Below are 21904 nucleotides of genomic sequence, written 5' to 3' on the forward strand. Positions count from 1 at the left end.
ATTAAAACATTTTCATCCTTGTTTTCAAATTCCTCCACGGCCTTGTCCCTCCCTATCTCTGTAACCTCTTCCAGCACTACAACCCGCCGAGATTTCTGTGCTCCTCCAACTCAGGCCTCTTGCGCAGCTCTGATTTTCATCGCCCCACCATTGACGCCCGTGCCTTCAGTTGTCCAGACTTTAAGCTCTGGAATTCCCTCCCTAAACCTCCCCACCTCTCTACCCCTCCTCCTTAAAACCTACCTCTGACCATGCTTTTGGTTAGTCGTCCTAATATCATCATGTGTGGCTCGGTGGCACATGTTGTTTGATAACGCTCCTGTGAAGTGCCTTGGGACGTTTTAACGACATTAAAGGCGCTATATAAATATAATTTGTTGTTGTTGAGGTCCATCCCCAAAATGGTAACCTACCTCCCTCTCCCCAGATGCCACTGGATCCACTGTGCATCTCCAGCATCCCCTGTTTCTTCGAAAGTGGAGAGATAGCTAAGTTCTAAAATTGCTGAAGTCAATGTCCGTTTCGATCAGAGGTCTGCAAAGTGCACAGGAGAAAGATGAGATGCTGTTCTTGAAGCTTACATTGAGCTCGCTTGGAACAATGCAACAGGTCAAAGATGGAGATGAAGTGGGAATGGGAGGGTTAATTGATAGTGAGTAACATCAGGAAGGTTATGTTTGCAGACACAACAGAGGTGTTGTGAGCATGCAATCTGCATTTGAGGCAGGATCTCCATGTTCAAACAAAAGTGTACTTTGTAACTTGCTCAGTTTTGTATATGACTCACTGTTTCTTTTGCATGTGGCTGACTTGCTCAAATCCAGGAAGCCCAGGCTCATATTTTAAGGGGTATTTAATGAGCTGAAACCCTTCATCAATTTGAGTTGAGCCAAGTAGAGTTGGTTGGAACCTTCAGAAAGATGGATTAGGCCAGTTTCATTCCTGTAGTTTGAAAGATTACATTAAGGAAACAGTACCTCCTATACAAAGGTAAATTATAAAATAATAGCTTAGCACTTGAATTGTGACCATTTACTGTTTGCCTTTCAAAGAGCTGGTTAGTATAATTGGATATATTAAAGTACTGATATATATTCACTTGTTTATCTGTAAAATACATTTGCTTGTTAGTTAAGGGCTGAAACGAGTTCTGATGTGATGCTCAAGATGTGAGGAGGCTCTTTGGAGTCAAGGGTTAGATCCAGTTGCTAAAGCAATTTACAAAAAAGTTTTCTGAACATTATCAAAGACATACCTAGAGACCGAGGGCACTTAGAAAATAACAATAGGATTGGGCAGAGTCAACAGAGATTTATGAACGGGAAATCGTGTTTGACGAATCTTAGATTTTTGAGATTATAACTACAGGAAACTTTGTGCTATCCGGCACCGACGGGACTGAGCTGTTGCCGTCCCATCAAAATTGCCGGACAAACCTACAGAGATTTTGAGCTCCGTATCTGGCAACGAACCCTGTTGCTTAGCAACAGCTTCTAAACAGTCGGCCGTACCTTGCAAGCGTCTCTGTAGCTTAGCAACAGCTTCAGCGAGACCTTGCAGAGCCTGACTGGTGGGAAAAAAAAGCAACGAAAAGAAAAAAAACCTAACGAAACGGCTCCTGATTTTTGCCGGTGGCTCGAGCATTCCAGACAGTTAACCTCCGGATAAACCAAAGTTTCCTGTAGCACAATAGATAAGGGGAACCAGTGGATGTGGTATATTTGGATTTTCAGAAGGCATTTGATAAGGTGCCACACGAGATTATTGAACAAAATTAGGACGCATGGAATTGGTGGTAATATACTCGCATGGATTGAGGATTGGTTAACGGACAGAAAACAACGGTAGGAATAAATGGGTCATTTTCAGGTTGGCAGGCTGTAACTAGTGGGGTACCACAAGGATCAGTGCTTGGGCCTCAGCTATTCACAATCTACATCAATGATTTGGATGAGGGGACCAAATGTAATATATCCAAGTTTGCTGATGATACAAAGCTGGGTGGGAATGTAAGTTGTGAGGAGGATGCAAGGAGGCTTCAAGGGGATATAGACAGGCTTAGTGAATGGGCAAGAACATAGCAAATGGAATATAATGTGGAGAAATGTGAAGTTATCCACTTTGGTAGGAAAAATAGAAAAGCAGCGTATTTTTAAATGGTGAGAGATTGGGAAATGTTGGTGTTCAGAGGGACCTGGGTGTCCTTGTACACGAATCACTGAAAGTTAACATGCAGGTACAGCAAGCAATTAGGGTATGTTGGCCTTTATTACAAGATGATTTGAGTATAAGAGTAAAGATGTCTTGCTGCAGTTATATAGGGCCCCGGTGAGACCACACCTGGAGTATTGTGTACAGTTTTGGTCTCCTTACCTAAGGAAGGATATACTTGCCATAGAGGGAGTGTAACAAAGGTTCACCAGACTGGTTCCTGGGATGGGGGATTGTCCTATGAGGAGAGATTGAGTAGACTAGGCCTATATTCACTAGAGTTTAGAAGAATGAGAGGTGATCTCATTGAAACATACAACATTCTTACAGGTTTGACAGGGTAGATGCAGGGAGGATGTTTCCCCTGGCTGGGGAGTCTAGAACCAGGGATCACAGTCTCAGAATAAGGGGTCGGCTATTTAGGACTGAGATGAGGAGGAATTTCTTCACTCAGAGGGTGGAGAATCTTTGGAATTCTCTACCCCAGAGGGCTGTGGAGGCTCAGTCGTTGAGTATATTCAAGACAGAGATCGATAGATTTTTGGATATTAAGGGAATCAAGGGATATGGGGATAGTGCAGGAAAGTGGAGATGAGGTAGAAGATCAGCCATGATCTTATTGAATGGTGGAGCAGGCTCGAGGGGCCGAGTGGCCGACTCCTCCTATTTCTTATGTTCTTGGATCAGGCCAGTGCTCTCAAGACTGTAAAGATTTACAATGTACTTATGAGCGAAATGTAAAGTACAGAAGCCGGAACGGAAGGGGCAGTAAAGACTCGGCGCTGATTCCCTGCTTGCTGTATTCTCCAACTTTGGGGGTCCATTATGGTTTGCTAAGTTTTCTCGTGCTTCTCCATTACAAACCAGCAGCTGTGTGTCTAACTTCCAATTACAGCCCCCACTACCTTGTATGAAAACGTATATAGGTTGTACTGAAGATTATGACTGAGATGCATTTATTAATTTACTTTGGGAAGTGGGGTGGGCTTTGAACTTATTGTACAGTAAAAGTAAGTTTTGGGCTCCTGTGAATTAAACATAGAAACATAGAAGATAGGAGCAGGAGTAGGCCATTCGGCCCCTCGAGCCTGCTCCGCCATTTAATGAGATCATGGCTGATCATCCAGATTCAGTACCCTGTCCCTGCTTTCTCCCCATATCCCTTGATCCCTTTAGCCTTAAGAAATATATCTAACTCCTTCTTGAATATATTTAATGAATTGGCCTCTACTGCCTTCTGTGGTAGAGAATTCCACAGGTTCACCACTCTCTGGGTGAAGAAATTCTTCCTCATCTCTGTCCTAAATGGCTTACCCCTTATCTTTAGACTGTGACCCCTGGTTCTGGACTCCCCGACCATCAGGAACATCCTTCCTGCATCTAGTCTGTCCAGTCCTGTCAGAATTTTATAAGTTTCGATGAGACCCCCTCTCAGTCTTCTAAACTCCAGTGAGTATAAGCCCAATCGACCCAATCTCTCCTCACACGTCATTCTTGCCATCCCAGGTATCAGCCTGGTGAATCTTCACTGCACTCCCTCCATGGCAAGAACATCCTTCCTCAATTGTTGATCAGTTCGAATGGAGCAGTAGAAGGAGTCGGGGAACTGGGGCCAGTTGAATGTTTAACATGTCATCTGGGCACCAAAGCCAGGTTAAACAAATTCAACTTGAAAACTGAAGCTCTGTTACCTTTATAAAGATGGGAAACCTGCCTGAAGACCCCAGTATGAAAATGTACAGCTCAGTTTTGGCTTCAATACATGCCTGGTGCAAAGAATGTAACAATTTACCAACCTGCACAGTCCTCCTCTCATGAAGGGAAGTTTCAGAATTGCTCTACCTGTATGTCTTTGTAAACCTGCTTGTGCTCCCTTGTGGTGGGGAAAGCCTGATACCCACTCACTTGGGGCAAATGCTCATCGACTGGCATTCAGCAGAAGTAGTTAATGGGCTAGAAATTCGGGTCGGAGGCTTCCCGTGGGTGCAAGCCCCTGACCTGCACTTACATAGCGCGCCTGCCGTTGTGCTGTGGGCCCGCGTGGGATTCTGATCCTGGGCCTCCTCCAGCTGCCGGCACGCAGCGCTTGCGTATCCCAGTTCAGAGCTTCCCCATGGATCACGTGGGCCATGGGGAGCCAATCGTAGCAGGGAATCTCCATTCATAAATTTGACAGGAAGACCTGTCAAATCTATGAGTAGAGATCGGCCCCAAAACCGAACTAAAACTTCAAATAATTTTTAAAATAATTATAAATTACATAAATTTTAATTTTTGTTTAAAATAGTTAATTTTTGAAAAAATTATTTGAAGTTTTTAATGGGGCTAAAAATATACTTCCGTTTCTTTAAAGTATTTTTTAAAATGATAAACCTGTGGGAAAAAATGTTTAAATTTTACTTAATTAACCTCTTGCCTTGTTAAAAGCAAGCCTTGCGACTGCTTTTTTTTATGCATAGCTGCTAGGGACTTACCCGCACGGAGAAACTTGTAAAAAAAAAACGCAAATTCCAGGCGTACGCGCTGCCTCTCGGGCGCACGCGTTTGACCTCCGAACTCCTTCTTTCAAGGGAACGGAAGTACCGGTTTCCCGCGCATGCACGAAACCGACACTTTTGTTGGCCCTACGCGTGAGTACACAGCGCGTACTCACCCGTGAGGACCCGAATTTCTGGCCCATTGAGCATATGCTTTCGGATGGGTTGAGGGAAGCTAAAGGTCCATGACGTGACCCAGGTGGCTAATGCGGCTAATGCTTAATGTGCTGCCTGCCAGCTGATCTCTATTCCCAGAACCAAGCACCTCGGACTTCTGGACGCTTGACAATTGTGACTCTCCAAGAACACCGGGTATAGGAGAGATGCTCTGAACTGTCCTGAGCCAAGATCAGGTTAGCACAATGGCTAGGAGGGGCAGAGGACACAACTTGAAGCAACACTGTGCAGGACCACCTAAGCTTGACCCTCCTGCCTGCAAGTGTTGGCGACGTCTTGTTGTGTATCTGGCTGTGCACTGGGTGTAGCAGTGCTTCTGTGGGCACGCCAAGGCCATTGAAGGGGGAAGGAAAATCTAGAGAGTTTATATTTTACTCCGTTTTCCCCAAGTAATTAAAAAAATACATATACTGTACATGTGTTATAAACCTGAGCATTTTTGAAAACATCAAAAGTTTTGCCTCCAAGGGGACTTCACCAGATTGGATTTTCTGCTCCCTGGCATGTTGCTTTGTGCTTTTCAAGATGGGGAGTGTCCCAGAGCAACTCCTTTGGCTTCGGTAGCAAGGGGGCGACTTCAGTTTGACCGCATCGCTGATCTGGAGTCCTTTTTGGCCCTGGGAAAACTTGCTAGTGGCGGAGCACTGTGCATCTCCAGCTAATAATGAACCTTCTTGGCGTTAAATGGTCTGGATCAACTTTCAGACCAGTCTGAAGTTATGACCCCCATTATAGTCAATGATTAGATTTGAACCTCTTGTCATACAAGTCTTGTAATCAAGTGCACAAAATGTATTTACTTCAGATTTGGTGGCACTTTCTTGGAAAGAAAGGTCCAGTCTCCTGATATATTTTTCACAGTTCCACCTATAATTTGTCTCTTGGACCTTTTATTCAAGGGATTGTCTAGGAAACTGCAAATTAATTTGTGTTTCTGGCGGTGGAATAAATTCCAGATCTGTCAGTTAACAGATTTCTTATTAAAAGTGTGATGTTCTGAAGCGCTCATTACTGTTGCACAATCCATGGTTCCAAACCCCGTGGGTGTTTATTTCACCCTCTCCAATCTTGTCCCTTCCTGTCTTGGAGACACTGATTCTTGCTAGGTTGCCAGCTGTTTTCTGGTATCTCACCTAAATGACTGTTTTGTATGTGTGAGCTCAGAGCGAATGTCAGCAGACTATTTTACCATGGGCTGCATCACAAATCAAACCAGATACTGGACAACCAACCCACAGCCTTAAATCCCTCAAACCAGATACTGGATGACCAACCTACAGCCTTAAATCTCTTAATCCAGATACTGGACAACCAACCTACAGCCTTAAATCCCTCAAACCAGATACTGGACAACCAACCTACAGCCTTAAATCCCTCAAACCAGATACTGGACAACCAACCCACAGCCTTAAATCCCTCAAACCAGATACTGGATGACCAACCTACAGCCTTAAATCTCTTAATCCAGATACTGGACGAGCAACCCACAGCCTTAAATCCCTCAAACCAGATACTGGATGACCAACCTACAGCCTTAAATCTCTTAATCCAGATACTGGACAACCAACCTACAGCCTTAAATCCCTCAAACCAGATACTGGACAACCAACCTACAGCCTTAAATCTCTTAATCCCGATACTGGACAACCAACCTACAGCCTTAAATCTCTCAAACCAGATACTGGATGACCAACCTACAGCCTTAAATCCCTCAAACCAGATACTGGACAACCAACCTACAGCCTTAAATCCCTGAAACCAGATACTGGATGACCAACCTATAGCCTTAAATCTCTTAATCCAGATACTGGACGAGCAACCTACAGCCTTAAATCCCACTATGACGGGATGAATTCAATAAATCTGGTCATTCGTGGTTTTGCACCAGAAAAAAAACCATGAAGCTTCTGGATTGTTGTGAAAACCCAACTTGTGTACCAGCACCCTTCAGGGAAGGGACCCTGCCAGCCCTACCTGGTCTGGCCGACATGTGTCTCAAGGCCACACTATGCAGGTGACTCTTAATGTCCTCCGAAGTGGCTCTGCAAGCCGCTCGGTTATAAAATGATCACTTAAAATCAAAGCATTGCTTAACCGGGAGCCAATGTAGGTCAGCGAGCACAAGGGTGATGGGTGAACAGGACTTGGTGCGAGTTAGGACACGGGCAGCAGCGTTTTGGATGAGCTCAAGTTTGCGGAAGGTAGAACGTGGGAGGCCGGCCTGGGGTGCATATGAATAATTAAGTCTAGAGGTAACAAAGGCATGGATGAGGCTTTCAGTAGCAGATGAGCTGAGGCAGGGACAGAGTCGAACAATGTTCCGGAGGTGGAAATAGGCGGCCTTGGTGATGGCGCGGATATGTGGTCGGAAGCTCATTTCGGGCTAAGGTTGCGAATAGTCTGGTTCAGCAGGGAGAGGGATGGAGTCAGTGGCTGGGAAACGGAGTTTGTGGCTGGGACCAAAGGCAATGGCTTCGATCTTCCTGATATTTAGTTGAAGGAAATTTCTGCTCATCCAGTACTGGATGTCGGGCAAGCAGTCTGACAATTTAGAGACCGTGGAGGGGTTGCGAGAAGTGGTGGTGAGGTAGAGCTGGATGTCGTCAGCGTACATGTAGAACCTGACGTTGTGTTTTCGGATGATGTTGCCAAGGGGCAGCATGTAGATGAGAAATAGGAGGAGGGCAAGGATAGATCCTGGGGGGACACCAGAGCTAACGGTTAGGAGCAGGAAGAGAAGCCATTGCAGGTGATTCTCTGGCTGCGATTAGAATGAGATGAACACAGCACGTTATGATCCAGAGTGCACTGCCTGAAAGGAATTTCTGGATAGTTTTCTCCAGTATATAGTCACACCTCAGATGTCCGGTGGTCATGAAAGGAGCGATATAAATGCAAGTCTTTTTTCTTTTTGTAAAAGGTCCCTTGGCACTATTCGAAGAAGAGTAAGGAGTTCTTCTGCTTTCCTAGCGAGCATTCAGCCCACAACCAGCACCTCTAAAAACAGATCGTCTGATCCTCCATTCTGTGCTGTTTGGGGAATCTTGCTTTATGCCTCTAGGCCCCTGTAACCGCAGTGACTGCTCTTTAAAATAAATCTATCCACTGTAAAGTGCTTTGAGATGGCCTGAGAATGTGAAAAGCACTATAAAAATGCAAGTTCTTTATTTAGTGGTACCGTGCCCACCAATGTTCCCCGTCATTTTTTTTGGGGTGCGCAGTCTGTTTAATGGGCTGCGCGGCCCATTCAAAATTTCGCGCATGGGCAAAATCTCCGATTTGAAAAGCCGCTTCCCGGGCTGTACGGGACCTCGCAGCCTAGCGGGAACGTTGGTGCCCAACACTTACACCGTCCCCCATTTATCCCCGACAGCCGCCTATATTGGGCAAATGGCAAATGCCATTATAACATATTAAACGCACTGCCTATTTCGGGTAGTTCGAGCAACTTGTTTGCACAATCTCTTTCTTTACCATCCCCGTTATTCCCTACAGTATTTCCCATCACAAATGAAAATGAACACTACAAATTTTTTAGTGACAAACACAAGAGATTGGGCTCGGCCCATTGAACTCGCCCTCTGATTGTAATCTGAACAGCGTCCTCCAGACCCAACCCAAACACGTTGAACTCCTCCTCTGCCCCGCAACGGACCCCAGTGCTTTCTCACGGGCTTTGTTTACAGCGTCCACTGTATATAGCGGGCAAATCGCGTTGACACCAACGTGCCCACTATAAGAGGTGGGGACTGTGTGTGGTGTATATACAGTGCCCCAGGTATGATCAGTAGCAGTAGGCACTCGCACTCTGTCTCAGGTATAGAATTATGGAAGTTTGCAGCACAGTGGGAGGCCATTTAATCCATCATGTCTATCAGTTCTTAGCCAGTGCAATCCCAAATTACTCCCTTTGCACTGTGCTCCCTCTGATAGCACTTTATCTTTCTCTGCTTCAAATATTTATCCAATTTTCACTTAAAAATCTGCGGTCTGTGCCTCAACCAAACCATGAGGCAAAGTTTCAATAACCATCTGCATAATGAAATTTCTCCTAGACTTTATTCTCATAGTGATGATTTTAAATTGATGACCCCTTGTCACTGATTCTCCAACAAGAGGAAATAGTCAGTGTCTCGGGTCTGATATGTAGCAGCAGGCTTGTATAAGGGGTATACACAGTGTCCTGGGTCTGATATTGGAGGGGGAGGGACCAGTCGTTGTGGTCCATGTTGGGAAGATTAGGCAAGAGCTCCTGTTTGGGCAATACCAGGAACTAGGAGCAAAATTAAAGAACAGGCCCTCAAGGGTTATAATCTCTATTTTATTACCTGAGCCACGTGCAACTTGGTGTAGAGATAAGCTGATTAGGGAAGTGAACACGTGATTAAAGGAGTGGTGTGGGGAAGAGGGGTTCCATTTCATGGGGCACTGGCACCAGTATTGGGACAGGAAGGAACTGGACCATTTGGACAGGCTTCACCTGAACAGGTCTGGCACCAGGGTCCTAGCGCAAAGGATAAATAGGGCGGCCACAAGGACTTTAAACTGGTAAATGTGGGGGGGGGGGGGGTTGGTGGGGGCTCGGGAAATTACAGTACAAATAGTAGTTCGAAAACAAACTAAAGGTAAGAGAGTAGAGTAACAGTCAGAAATTGTGCTTTAGGCACTACAGGTAAAGGGAAACTAAAAGATGTAAAGCGATTAAACCAGGAGAGAGAAATGTAAAACATCAGAGCTGAAGGACAGGCCGGGTGTGTGGCCCAAATAAGCATTCTTTATACAAACGCACGGAGTATAAGGAATAAATTGAATGACCCGCAGGCGCGAATTCAAATTGACATGGTAGCAATTACTGAGATATAGCTGCAAGACAGTCAGGACTGGGACTAAATATACCAGTTTATAAGGTCTATACAGGACAGATAGGGAAAATGGCAGAGGGGGAGGAGTAGCCTTAGTGATCAAGGATGAAATCACTTCAATGATGAGAGGATTTAAAGAGAAGTAAGCAACCAGTGGAGACCTTATGGATTGATTTAAGAAATAGGAAAAGATCTAAGACTGTAGTGGGAGTTGTGCATAGGCCCCCTGGTAGCAGCGCTGAAGTGCTAGATTGTATAAATGCAGAGATTAGACAAGCGTGTAGCAAAGGCAGAGTGGTTTTAATGGGGGAATTTAACTTTCATATTGGTCAAAAGGTAATGAATTTCTTGAGTGTGTCCGGGATAGTTTTCCACAACAATATGTCCTAGAGGCAACAAGGGGGCAAGTCAATTAGATTTAGTAATGAGCCAGATTTAATTAACAGCCTAACTGTGCGTGAACATTTATCCAATAGTGATCATAACATGATCGAGTTCAACGTAGCGTTTGAAAGGGAGAAACGCGAAACCGCTACTAAGATTCTAGACTTGGGTAAGGCTGACTTCAATGGGATGAGGCAGAGACTGTCCACAGTAAACTGGGCAAATCTGTTAATGGGTAAAACGACAGAAGATCAGTGGGAGATGTTTAAAAAAGAAGTTAAGGTGATACAGAACCAGTTTATAACCCTGAGGGGCAAGAGATCTACTTGCTAAAATAAAAGCAGCCATGGACACCTAAAGAGGTAAAGGACAGCATCAAACTAAAGGAAAGGACATACAAAAATGCCAAAAATAGCACAGATCCTGGCGAATGGGAAAGATACAAAGAACAGCAAAGGGTCACAAAACAGATAGTAAGAGCTACAAAAAGGGAGTATGAAAAGAAACTTGCAAGGGATATCAATCAATATGAAGAATTTTTACAGTTACATTAGGAAAAAGAGGGTGGTCAGGAGCAATGTTTGCCCCTTAAAACTGAAAGTGGTGATATTGTCAGTGACAATGGGGAAATGGCGGACATGTTGAATAATTACTTTGCGTCAGTATTTACAGTAGAAGAGGAGGACAGCAGGCCGGAAATCCCCCAAAAACTAATATTGAATCGGGGACAGGGACTCCATAAAATTGAAGTAAGTAAAATAACTTCAGCACGGTGGCATAGTGGTTAGCACTGTTGCCTCACAGCGCCAGGGACCCGGGTTCGAATCCGGCCTCGGGTGACTGTCTGTGTGGAGTTTGCACATTCTCCCCGTGTTTGCGTGGGTTTTCTCCGGGTGCTCCGGTTTCCTCCCACAGTCCAAAGATCTGCGGGTTAGGTTGATTGGCTATGATAAATTGACCCTTAGTGTTAGGGGGATTAAATACGTGGGGTTACGGGGATCGGGTGGGATATGTGTCGGTGCAGGCTCGATGGGCCGAAATGGCCTCTATCTGCACTGTGGGGTTTCTGTGATTCTGTGAACAGTAATGAAGAAAATAATGGCAGTAAAGAGTGACAAATCCCCAGGGCCAGGTGGTTTCCAGCCCAGGGTTTTAAGGAAGTCAGTGAGCACATTGCAGATGCCCTAACTATAATCTTCCAAAGTTCTCTAGATTCAGGAACCATCCCTTTAGATTGGAAAATTGCGCACGTCACTCTACTTTTTATGAATGGAGAGAGGGGGGAACCAGGGAATTATAGACCAGTTAGCCTAACATCTGTTGGAAAATTGCTAGAGTCTATAATAAGGATAGGGTGATTGAACAGCTCAAATTTTCAGTTGAGCAGAGAGATCTTGTGAAAGGTAGGTCAAGCCTGACAAACCTGATTGAATTTTTTGAAGCAGTCATGGACAGGGGAATGTCTATGGATGTTATATATATATGGACTTCCAGAAGGCATTTGATAAAGTCCCACATAAGAGACTGTTATCTAAGTTGGAAGCCCACAGAATTGAGGGCAAATTATTGATTGGTTGGGAAATTGGCTGAGCGGCAGGAGACAGAGAGTAGGGATAATGGGTAGGTACTCTAATTGGCAGGAGGTGACTAGTGGTGTCCCACAGGGATCTGTGTTGGGGCCTCAACTATTCACAATATTTATTAACAACTTAGATGATGGCATAGAAAGTCATCTATCCAAATTTGCCGATGACACAAAGATAGGCGGCATTGTAGGCAGTGTAGATGGAAGCATAAAATTACAGAGGGATATTGACAGATTAAGTGAATGGGCAAAACTGTGGCAAATGGATTTCAATGTAAGCAAATGTGAGGTCATCCACTTTGGACCTAAAAAGGATAGAACAGGGTACTTTCTAAATGGTGAAAGGCTAAAAACAGGGGATGTCCAAAGAGACTTGGGGGTTCAGGTACACAGATCATTCAAATGTCATGAACAGGTACAGAAAATAATCAAAAAGACTAATGGGATGCTGGCCTTTATATCTAGAGGACTAGAGTACAAGGGGTAGAAGTTATGCTGCAGCTGTACAGAACCCCAGTTAGACCACACCTGGAGCACTGTGAGCAGTTCTGGGCACCACACCTTAGGAAGGGTATATTGACACTGGAGGTGTGCAGCGTAGGTTTACCAGAATGATACACGGACTTCAAGGGTTAAGTTACGAGGAGCGATTACACAAATTAGGTTTGTATTCCCTCGAATTTAGATGGTTAAGGAGTGATCTGACGAAGTTTTCAGGATATTAAGGGGAAGAGATACGGTAGGTAGAGAGAAACTATTTCCGCTGGTTGAGGAGTCGAGGACTAGGGGGCATCGTCTAAAAATTAGAGCCAGACCTTTCAGGAGTGAAATTAGGAAACACTTCTACACACAAAGGGTGGTAGAAGTTTGGAACTCTCTTCTGCAAACGGCAGTTGATGCTAGATCTATTGTTAATTTTAAATTGGAGATTGATAGCTTTTTGTTAACCAAAGGTATTAAGGAATATGGGCCAAAGGCGGGTATATGGAGTTAGGTCACAGATCAGCCATGATCTCATTGAATGGCGGAACAGGCTCGAGGGGCTGAATGCCTACTCCTGTTCCTATGTAGCAGTAGGCTTGTATAAGGTGTATACACAGTGTCTCGGTCTGATATGTAGCAGTAGGCCTGTATAATAAGGTGTATACAATTCAGTACCCTGTCCCTGCCTTCTCTCCATATCCCTTGATCCCTTTAGCCTTAAGAAATATATCTAACTCCTTCTTGAATATATTTAATGAATTGGCCTCTACTGTCTTCTGTGTTAGAGAATTCCACAGGTTCACCACTCTCTGGGTGAAGAAATTCCTCCTCATCTCTGTCCTAAATGGCTCACCCCTTACCCTTAGACTGTGACCCCTGGTTCTGGACTCCCCGACCATCGGGAACATCCTTCCTGCATCTAGTCTGTCTAGTCCTGTCAGAATTTTATAAGTTTCAATGAGATCCCCTCTCATTCTTCTAAACTCCAGTGAGTACAAGCCCAATCGACCCAATCTCTCCTCATACGTCATTCCTGCCATCCCAGGTATCAGCTTGGTGAATCTTCGCTGAACTCCCTCCATGGCAAGAACATCCTTCCTCAGATAAGGCAACCAAAACTGCACACAGTACTCAAGGTGCGGTCTCACCAAGGCCCTGTACAACTGCAGCAAGACATCCTTGCTCCTGTACTCGAACCCTCTCGCTACGAAGGCCAGCATACCATTTCCCTTCATAACTGCCTGCTGCACCTGCATGCTTACCTTCAGCGACCGGTACACAAGGACACACAGGTCTCGTTGCACTTCCCCTTCTCCCACTCTATTGCCATTTAGATAATAATCTGCCTTCCTGTTTTTGACACCAAAGTGGATAACCTCGCATTTATCCACGGTATATTGCATCTGCCATGCTTCTGCCCAATCACCCAAACTGTCCAAATCATCCTGGAGTTTCTCAGCATCCTCCTCACAGCACACACGCCCACCCAGCTTTGTGTCGTCTGCAAACTTGGAGATATTACATCCAGTTCCCTTGTCTAGATTATTAATATATATTGTGAATAGCTGGGGTCCTAGGACCGATCCTTGCGGTACCCCACTAGTCACTGCCTGCCACTTGGAAAAAGACCTGTTTATTCCAACTCTTTGCTTTCTGTCTGCCAACCAGTTCTCTATCCAAGTCAATACCTTGCCCCCAATCCCATGTGCCTTAACTTTACACGCTAATCTCTTATGCGGGACCTTATCGAAAGCCTTTTGAAAGTCCAAATACACCACATCCACTGGTTCTCCCTTATCTATTTTACTAGTTACAGCCTCAAAAAATTCCAGTAGATTAGTCGAGCACGATTTACCTTTTGTAAATCCATGTTGACTTTGTCCGATCCTGTCACTGTTTTCTAAGTGCTCTGCTATTACATCTTTTATAATGGACTCTAGCATTTTCCCCACTACCGATGTCCGGCTTACTGGTCTATAATTCCCCGTTTTCTCTCTACCACCTTTTTTGAATAGTGGGGTAACATTAGCTACCCTCCGATCCATGGGTACTGTTCCAGAGTCTATCGAATTTTGGAAGATGACCAGCAATGCATCTACTATTTCTAGGGCCACTTCCTTAAGTACCCTAGGATGTAGATTATCAGGCCCTGGGGATTTATCGGCCTTCAATCCCGTCAATTTCCCTAACACCATTTCCCTACAAATACTGATTTCTTTCAGTTCCTCCCTCTCATTAGACCCTATGTTCCCCGATATCTTTGGGAGGTTATTTGTGTCCTCCTTTGTGAAGACATAACCAAAGTATGTATTTAATTGGCCTGCCATTTCTTTGTTCCCCATTATAAATTCCCCTGATTCTGACTGCAAGGGACCTACGCTTGACTTCACCAATCTTTTTCTCTTCACATATCTATAAAAGCTTTTACAGTCAGTTTTTATGTTCCCTGAAAACTTACACTCATACTCTATTTTCCCCCTCTTAATTAATCCCTTTGTTGAATCCTAAACTGCTCCCAATCCTCAGGTTTACTGCTTTTTCTGGCCAATTTATATGTCCTCTCCTTGGATCTTATGCTATTCCTAATTTCCCTTGTTAGCCACGGTTGAGTCACCTTTTTTGTTTTATTTTTATGCCAAACTGGAATGAACAAATTCTGTAGTTCATCCATGCGATCTTTGAATGTTTGTAATTGCCTATCCACCGTCAACCCTTTGAGTGACATTCCCCAATCAATCCTACCCAACTCGCGCCTCATACCATCGTAGTTTTCTTTATTTAAATTCAGGACCCTAGTCTTGAGTCAACTACTTCACTCTCCATCTTAATGAAGAATTCTATCATATTATGATCGCTCCGACCCAAGGATACACATTGTTCTACTCTCTGTTTATAATTAGGAGAGGGATTGTTTGTGTGTGTTTGAATGTGCTGCAGCACACACACACACGAGCGTGTGGACTCTTACTTCCCCCATCTCCCTGGAAAATTAGCTAGAAAATCTGTGAATCTGAGAGCTGACAGCTAAATGGGGTCAGCTTTGTGCAATCCACCCATGCAGATTTGCTTGCTCAGCCTGGATTCCATGTATAAAGAGTCCCTATGGGGATAATTTAACCAGATATGTTGGCCCTGTACAAAATATATTGTCACTTTGAGGATCCTTTAGAATCTATCCAGGGACTCGGAGGCCTACTTGGGGATCCCGGAGAGCAACAGATTGACTTATTCAGTCTTTTTGTGACGCTCATTTTATTAGCTATTGAACGCAGCAAATGATCTTGTTTTTTTTTAATAAAGGCTGAGCTGACTGAAACTTTCTGTACTATGTGGTTAGGTGGGGGGGTTGCTTTCAAGCGGTGGCGTGTGAAGACTTGAACATGTCTCTAACACTGGACAAGCTAAGGCATTCCAAAGGATGAAGATGTAGGTTTTGCTAACACCCTGTTAGCAATCAGCAGAACCAAAAAGCCTGTTTTGCTAGTTAACTAATGTTGGCTCACCACTTTGACAGACTGCGGACGTAGCGTAACCAGGGTAGAAACTGTCCAAATATTGCATTTTAAAGAAAAATTGTCAACGGGCTGGAAGAAAGCGCACCAAAAGACCCCGTCAGTCCAGGAATACTTTACATTTTCAGATGGCTTGTTAATGTTTGGGGGATTAAATCCAAGTAAATTAATTGAATTGCTATATCCCCATTAATCAACTGAAGCAAACTTTGTTGGTGTTTTGAAATGTAAGATTGCCGTTTGTTTAACTGAATATCTTGTCTGCTTTCTTCACAGTTGCCATAGATGCCTGTTGAGCAGAGGAAGTTCTGCCCAGACTTGAACTGAATTTATAACATTGCCTGCTGCAAACATGGGTAAGTGTTCCTGCTCCTTTTCACTGCAGCTGACCTCTCTTCCTCAAACAGTTTAACTCTTCGATGGGCCATTTATTTACATGTGCAACTGACTTTACCAGGAGACTGAGTTATGCTGCCAGGACACTTTAGCAAGCCATGCTGTCATGTTTGAAATGCAGTATCCTAGCCATTGTGCTGTTTTTTAAAATTTCCTTTCCCCCCCCCCCCCCCCCCCCAGCCGCCCTCACTTGAAAGCATTGACCGGGTCTAGTTCCACAAATCACCAGCAGTTGCTCAGTGCGTAAGTGACCTTTCTTCCTGTGTGAGAGGAGTTGGTGAGTGTCAGCAAACTAGCTGGGTCATTACAGCCAGGTCACTTGATGTCTGCGCTTGCCCACTCTTGAGCAGGAGACCCTGGACAGTGATTCGGAATGGGAATCCTTTCTCTCTCTCTTGTCCCCTCCCCGAGGTGTTGAAGGCAAATGTTGAGATCAGCCAACTCCAGAGAGTGCAGATCAAACCTGGAGCCTGCTGGTCAATATAGGTCAGCACTTGGTGGTTGGCAGGTAACCCTTGCTCTATCTTGCCAAGTTCCTCTGGACTCTTTTAAGAAAGAGCTCGATGCTGCAGTGGAAAATTATACGGTGGTTATTCTGGGAAGCTGAGATCAAATGGGATGAAGGGCTGCCTTCGTGAAATCCATTTTATGCTCTTGTGCTCTACTGGGAATGCATCGCTAGAAATGGACCATTTACGCTGTGGTGCAGTCACGTTGTGTATACTGTAGGAAACGTGTGTCCCCACATTTTGCATTGCATGTTTCTCGCTTCCAACCCCCAGAATCGCTCCTTTGGCAAGAGGGCTAATTGTTGACCTTCTCCCAGCCCTTCAAGGTGTCTGTGTCTGACTGTTAGGAGGTGCGCGAGTGACTTGCCTGCGGTTTTCCTGCTGGCAGATAATCGAGACAAAATTAGGAATTTGGGGAATTGCGGGAGGGCAAATTTTCACTTATTGGTGCCAGTGTGAGTTTTTTTTAATTACCAGTTTCCTTTTTAATTTCTCTCGCCTGTCTAGTTCATAATGGCAGTCAATATTCACCTGACTCTAAAGTTTAGGGTATTCACACTAGCAGCAGCAGCAACAACTTGCATTTATATAGCACCTTTAACGTAGTAAAATGAGTTCTTCACAGGAGCGTTATCAGATAAAATTTGACACCAAAATATATAAGGAGATATTCGGACAGGTGACCAAAAGCTGCGTCAAAGGTCTTAAGGAGTGTCTTACAGGAGGATAGCGAGGGTAAGGGAGGTAATTCCAGAGTTTAGAGCCTCGGCAGCTGAAGGCACAGCCGTCAATGGAAGGGCGAAGGAAATTGGGATTGCACAAGAGACCAGAATTGGAGGAACGCTGAGCTCTCTAAGGAACATCGGGCTGGAGGAGGCTCGAGATGAGGAGGGGCGAGGCCACAAAGAGATTTGAACATCAGAATGACGATTTTAAGTTTGAGGCGTTGGTGGACAGAGGCGATGGGTGAATGGGACTTCGTACGCGTGAGGATACGGGCAGCAGAGTTTTGGATGAGCTCGGGTTTAGCAGAGGGTAGAAGATTGGGGACCAGCCAGGAGAGTGTTGGAATAGTCGAATCTTCAGGTAATACTGACATGGATGAGGTTTTCAGCAGCAGGTGAGCTGAGGCAGGGGTGGAGACGGGCGATGTTACGGAGGTGGAAGTAGGTGGTCTTGGTGCTGGAGCAGGTATGCGATTGGAAGCTCAGCTTGGGGTCAAATCACAGAAATCACAGAAACCACACAATGCAGATAGAGGCCATTTCGGCCCATTGAGCCTGCACCGACACATATCCCACCCGATCCCCACGTATTTAATCCCCCTAACACTAAGGGTCAATTTATCATAGCCAATCAACCTAACCCGCACATCTTTGGACTGTGGGAGGAAACCGGAGCACCCGGAGGAAACCCACGCAAACACGGGGAGAATGTGCAAACTCCACACAGACAGTCGCCCGAGGCCGGATTCAAACCCGGGTCCCTGGCGCTGTGAGGCAACAGTGCTAACCACTATGCCACCATGGGGTGCCGAGTTGCGAACAGTCTGGTTCAGCCTTAGACAGTGGCTAGGGAGGGAGATGGTGTCGGTGGCTTGGGAGCAGAGTTTGTGGCAGGGCCAAAGACAGCGGCTTTGGTCCTCGCAATACAGGAAACGTTGGTTTATCCGGAGGTTGTATGTCCGGAAACCTCGGTCTAATGGCAGAAATCAGCAGCCGTTTTGGTTAGGTTTTTTTTCTTCTCCTAGCATTTTTTTAACAGTCAGGCTCTGGAAAGGGTCTCTGTAGCTTAGCAACAGCTTCAGAGATGCTTCCAAGGTACGGGCCGAGTGTTTACAAGCTGTTGCTAAGCAACAGTGTTTGTTGTCAGATACGGAGATGAAAACCTCCGTATCCTTCAACATTAGCGCTGGTCTATCCGGAAGTTTTGATAGATCGGCAGCAGCTCGGTCCCGTCGGTGCCGGATATCGCCAAGTTTCCTGTATTTAATTGGTGGAAATTTCTGCTCCTCCAATACTGGATGTCGAACGGGGTCGAAGTTTTGAGACTGTGTGCACTTCCTGTCGTCATGCTTAATTTTGTGTGTCGTAATTTTATTGCATTTTGTTGCACCTCTGTCATGCCTAGGTAATGCCCGTTTAGGAAAAGCACCCATACTTGGCTTTTAAGTCCTCCCAACCATAGGTAGCACTGTTAACCGTTAAAGCTGCCTCTTCCAACTATGTCCACAGCCAGCTGTCCTGCCACTAAAAGTAAGGACATTTGTAATGCTTTAAGAAAGGATGCAACTTTTAATTTTTGAATACGTAGTCGCGACAGACAGGATCAGGCTTCAGGCAGCCAGCAATTAATTATGTAAATATTGTTGTCTAAATCAGGCTTTGGGGAGAGTGGACCAGTCTGTAATTAAAGAAATGAACGTGGCAGAATAAATGTAATTGGGCCTCGGAGGGGAGCGTTCCACCGATTCATTAATAAATGTGGTCCAATACAACTCGACTCACTCAGGCTTCAGGGCAAGTGGGCCATTGCAAATTAATCAATTAAATAAATGTGCAATGAATTAAATTTATTTGGCCTTTCATGGTACCAGGCCAAATGCAAATTAATCAGTTAAATAAATGGGCCCTGAAGAGATGAAACTGGGCTTCAGAGACAGCAGGACAGCCAATAATTAATGAATCCTCTCTCTTCCCCTTCATCACCACCACATCATATCCCCTTAAGACTATTTCCCCAGACTTATTGTTAGCAGCACAATGGGCGATCTGCTACTATGTTAGTAAGCAAATGTTCCCTTCATTATTTAGTAGTTTTCTGCTGAAGTGCCTTATTTAAAGCCTTCACTATTCCATTGTAAATATTGGACAGTGTATTTCCTAAGTAAATGCAAATTTTTACTGCAGTATTTTCGAACCTCCTGATGGTGCAGTGTTTAAAAACTTCCTATCTCACGACCTGCTCCTGTCATCTGACCAGAAAAAGGGCAGATTTCTGTAACCGCTGTACACACTGATCCTCTCGGGTCACTCGCGCCTTGATGGGAAGGCATGACGGTGCAAGATATCAACTGAGTAACAGACAAGTGAGGTGGCCGGACTGAGAGATTCAGACAAAGGCACATCCTGGCTGACTTAAACACAGCTGTTGTGTGTACACTGACACATGCAAATGACCTCAAAGCTACATCTAACACTCGAGTAAGATAGCATTGATCAGGACATTGATTGGTTCTCCTCTTTTTAAAAAAAAATCATCAATTGGCTTATTTTGCGTATTGGCCTGTTTCAGAAGTTTGAGCTGATAGGGAGAGTACAGGAAGTTGCAGCTCAGATTATACCAAAGGCATGCTTTCACTTAGTGCATGTTAAATACAGAATAAAGCTCCCTCTACACTGTCCCAGCAAACACTCCCAGGGCAGGTACAGCACGGGTTAGATACAGAGTAAAACTCCCTCTACGCTGTCCCATCAAACACTCCCAGGGCAGGTACAGCACGGGGTTAGATACAGAGTAAAGCTCCCTCTACACTGTCCCGTCAAACACTCCCAGGGCAGGTACAGCACAGGTTAGATACAGAGTAAAGCTCCCTCTACACTGTCCCCATCAAACACTCCCAGGGCAGGTACAGGACGGGTTAGATACAGAGTAAAGCTCCCTCTACACTGTCCCATCAAACACTCCCAGGGCAGGTACAGCACAGGTTAGATACAGAGTAAAGCTCCCTCTACACTGTCCCCATCAAACACTCCCAGGGCAGGTACAGCACGGGTTAGATACAGAGTAAAGCTCCCTCTACACTGTCCCATCAAACACTCCCAGGGCAGGTACAACACGGGTTAGATAGAGTAAAGCTACTCTACACTGTCCCATCAAACACTCCCAGGGCAGGTACAGCACAGGTTAGATACAGAGTAAAGCCCTCTCTACACTGTCCCAGCAAACATTTGCAGGTGACTTGCACTTCAGCTAGCTGCTGGGAGGGATACAGTGTGACCTGGTGGCTGTTCTCCCTCCATCCTATGAAGGGCCCTTGCCTGGTCCCCCTCAGCAGCAGCGTTGCTGAGACTAACTGAGCAGAGGACTGAAGCGGCACTCCGACACCATGTGCCGATGCTGCAATGGGCCTGGCTACTCTTTTTTTTTGTCGTTGTCAATTTTAAATCCATGCATGCATTTGAATTCAGCAACAAATGAGTCATTTAATTTAATTCATTTAATAAAATAAATAATGTTTTATTACCTTAAAGGCACTATATAAATATAAATTGTTTCTTCATATATAACTTCAGAATGTTATTCTGCTGAACTGAACCGTTCAAATGATGCTATCTCCACATGTGCTGACTGCCAGAATCGCACTAATATAAATGTCTTGGTGCTGCTGCAAATCATTTTTGTGAATTCCAGCCGCACCTATATGTGAAGTGCTCTACAAATTGTGGAAAATAAATTATACAACTGTCAGAAAAGACTAAAGAGGCTGGGGCTCTTTTCTCTAGAAAAGAGAAGACCGAGGGGTGACCTGATGGAGGTCTTTAAAATTATGAAGGGGTTTGAAAGGATAGACGTAGAGATGACGTTTCCACTTGTGGGAAGTCCAAAACTAGGGGCCATAAATATTAGTCACTAACAAATCCAATAAGGAATTCAGGAGAAACTTCTTCACAGAGTGGTGAGAATGTAGAAGTCACTACCACAGGGAGTGGTTGAGGCAATTAGCATAGATGCATTTAAGAGGAAGCTAGATACTTACATGAGGGAAAAAGGAATAGAAGGTTATGTTGATGGGGTGCGATGAAGTAGAGTGGGAGGAGGCTCATGTGGAGCATAAACACCGGCATATGCCCGTTGGGCCGAATGGCATGTTTCTGTGCTGTAAAATTCTATGTCTACCAAAGAGCAAAAGTTGATTTTAAAGCATGTCAAATTCTGGGAACCACACTTTAGGAAGAATGTCCAAACCTTGGAGAGAGTGGAGAGGAGATTTACTGGAATGGTACCACGGATGAGGGACTTCAGTGTTGTGGAGAGACTGGAAAAGCTTGGATTCCTCTCCTTAGAGCGGAGAAGGTTAAGGGGAGATTTAATGGAGGTGTTCAAAATTGAGGGGCTTTGCTGGAGTAAATCGGGAAAAACTGTTTCCACTGGCAGTTGGGTCAGTAACCAGAGGACACAAATTTAAGATAATTGGCAAAAGAACCAAAGGGGAGATGAGGATAATTTCTTTTATGCAGCAAGTTGC

The 21904-nt window shown here is 44.8% G+C and overlaps 1 protein-coding gene across 1 annotated transcript in view; it reads left to right on the forward strand.

The window, feature by feature from the left end:
- The window catches only part of map3k3 (mitogen-activated protein kinase kinase kinase 3), a 161020-nt gene that overhangs the window by 7370 nt on the left and 131746 nt on the right, over nt 1-21904 (forward strand). The window contains exon 2 of the mRNA XM_085966637.1: nt 16028-16107. Coding sequence (XP_085822763.1) covers nt 16104-16107 — 4 coding nt within the window. The 5' untranslated portion in view covers nt 16028-16103. The remainder of the gene's footprint in view (nt 1-16027; nt 16108-21904) is intronic.

This window comes from Somniosus microcephalus, chromosome 24, assembly GCF_052327205.1.
Source record: "Somniosus microcephalus isolate GS21.2 chromosome 24, FLI_Smic_1.0, whole genome shotgun sequence".
In the NCBI taxonomy this organism is placed as follows: Eukaryota; Metazoa; Chordata; class Chondrichthyes; order Squaliformes; family Somniosidae; genus Somniosus; species Somniosus microcephalus.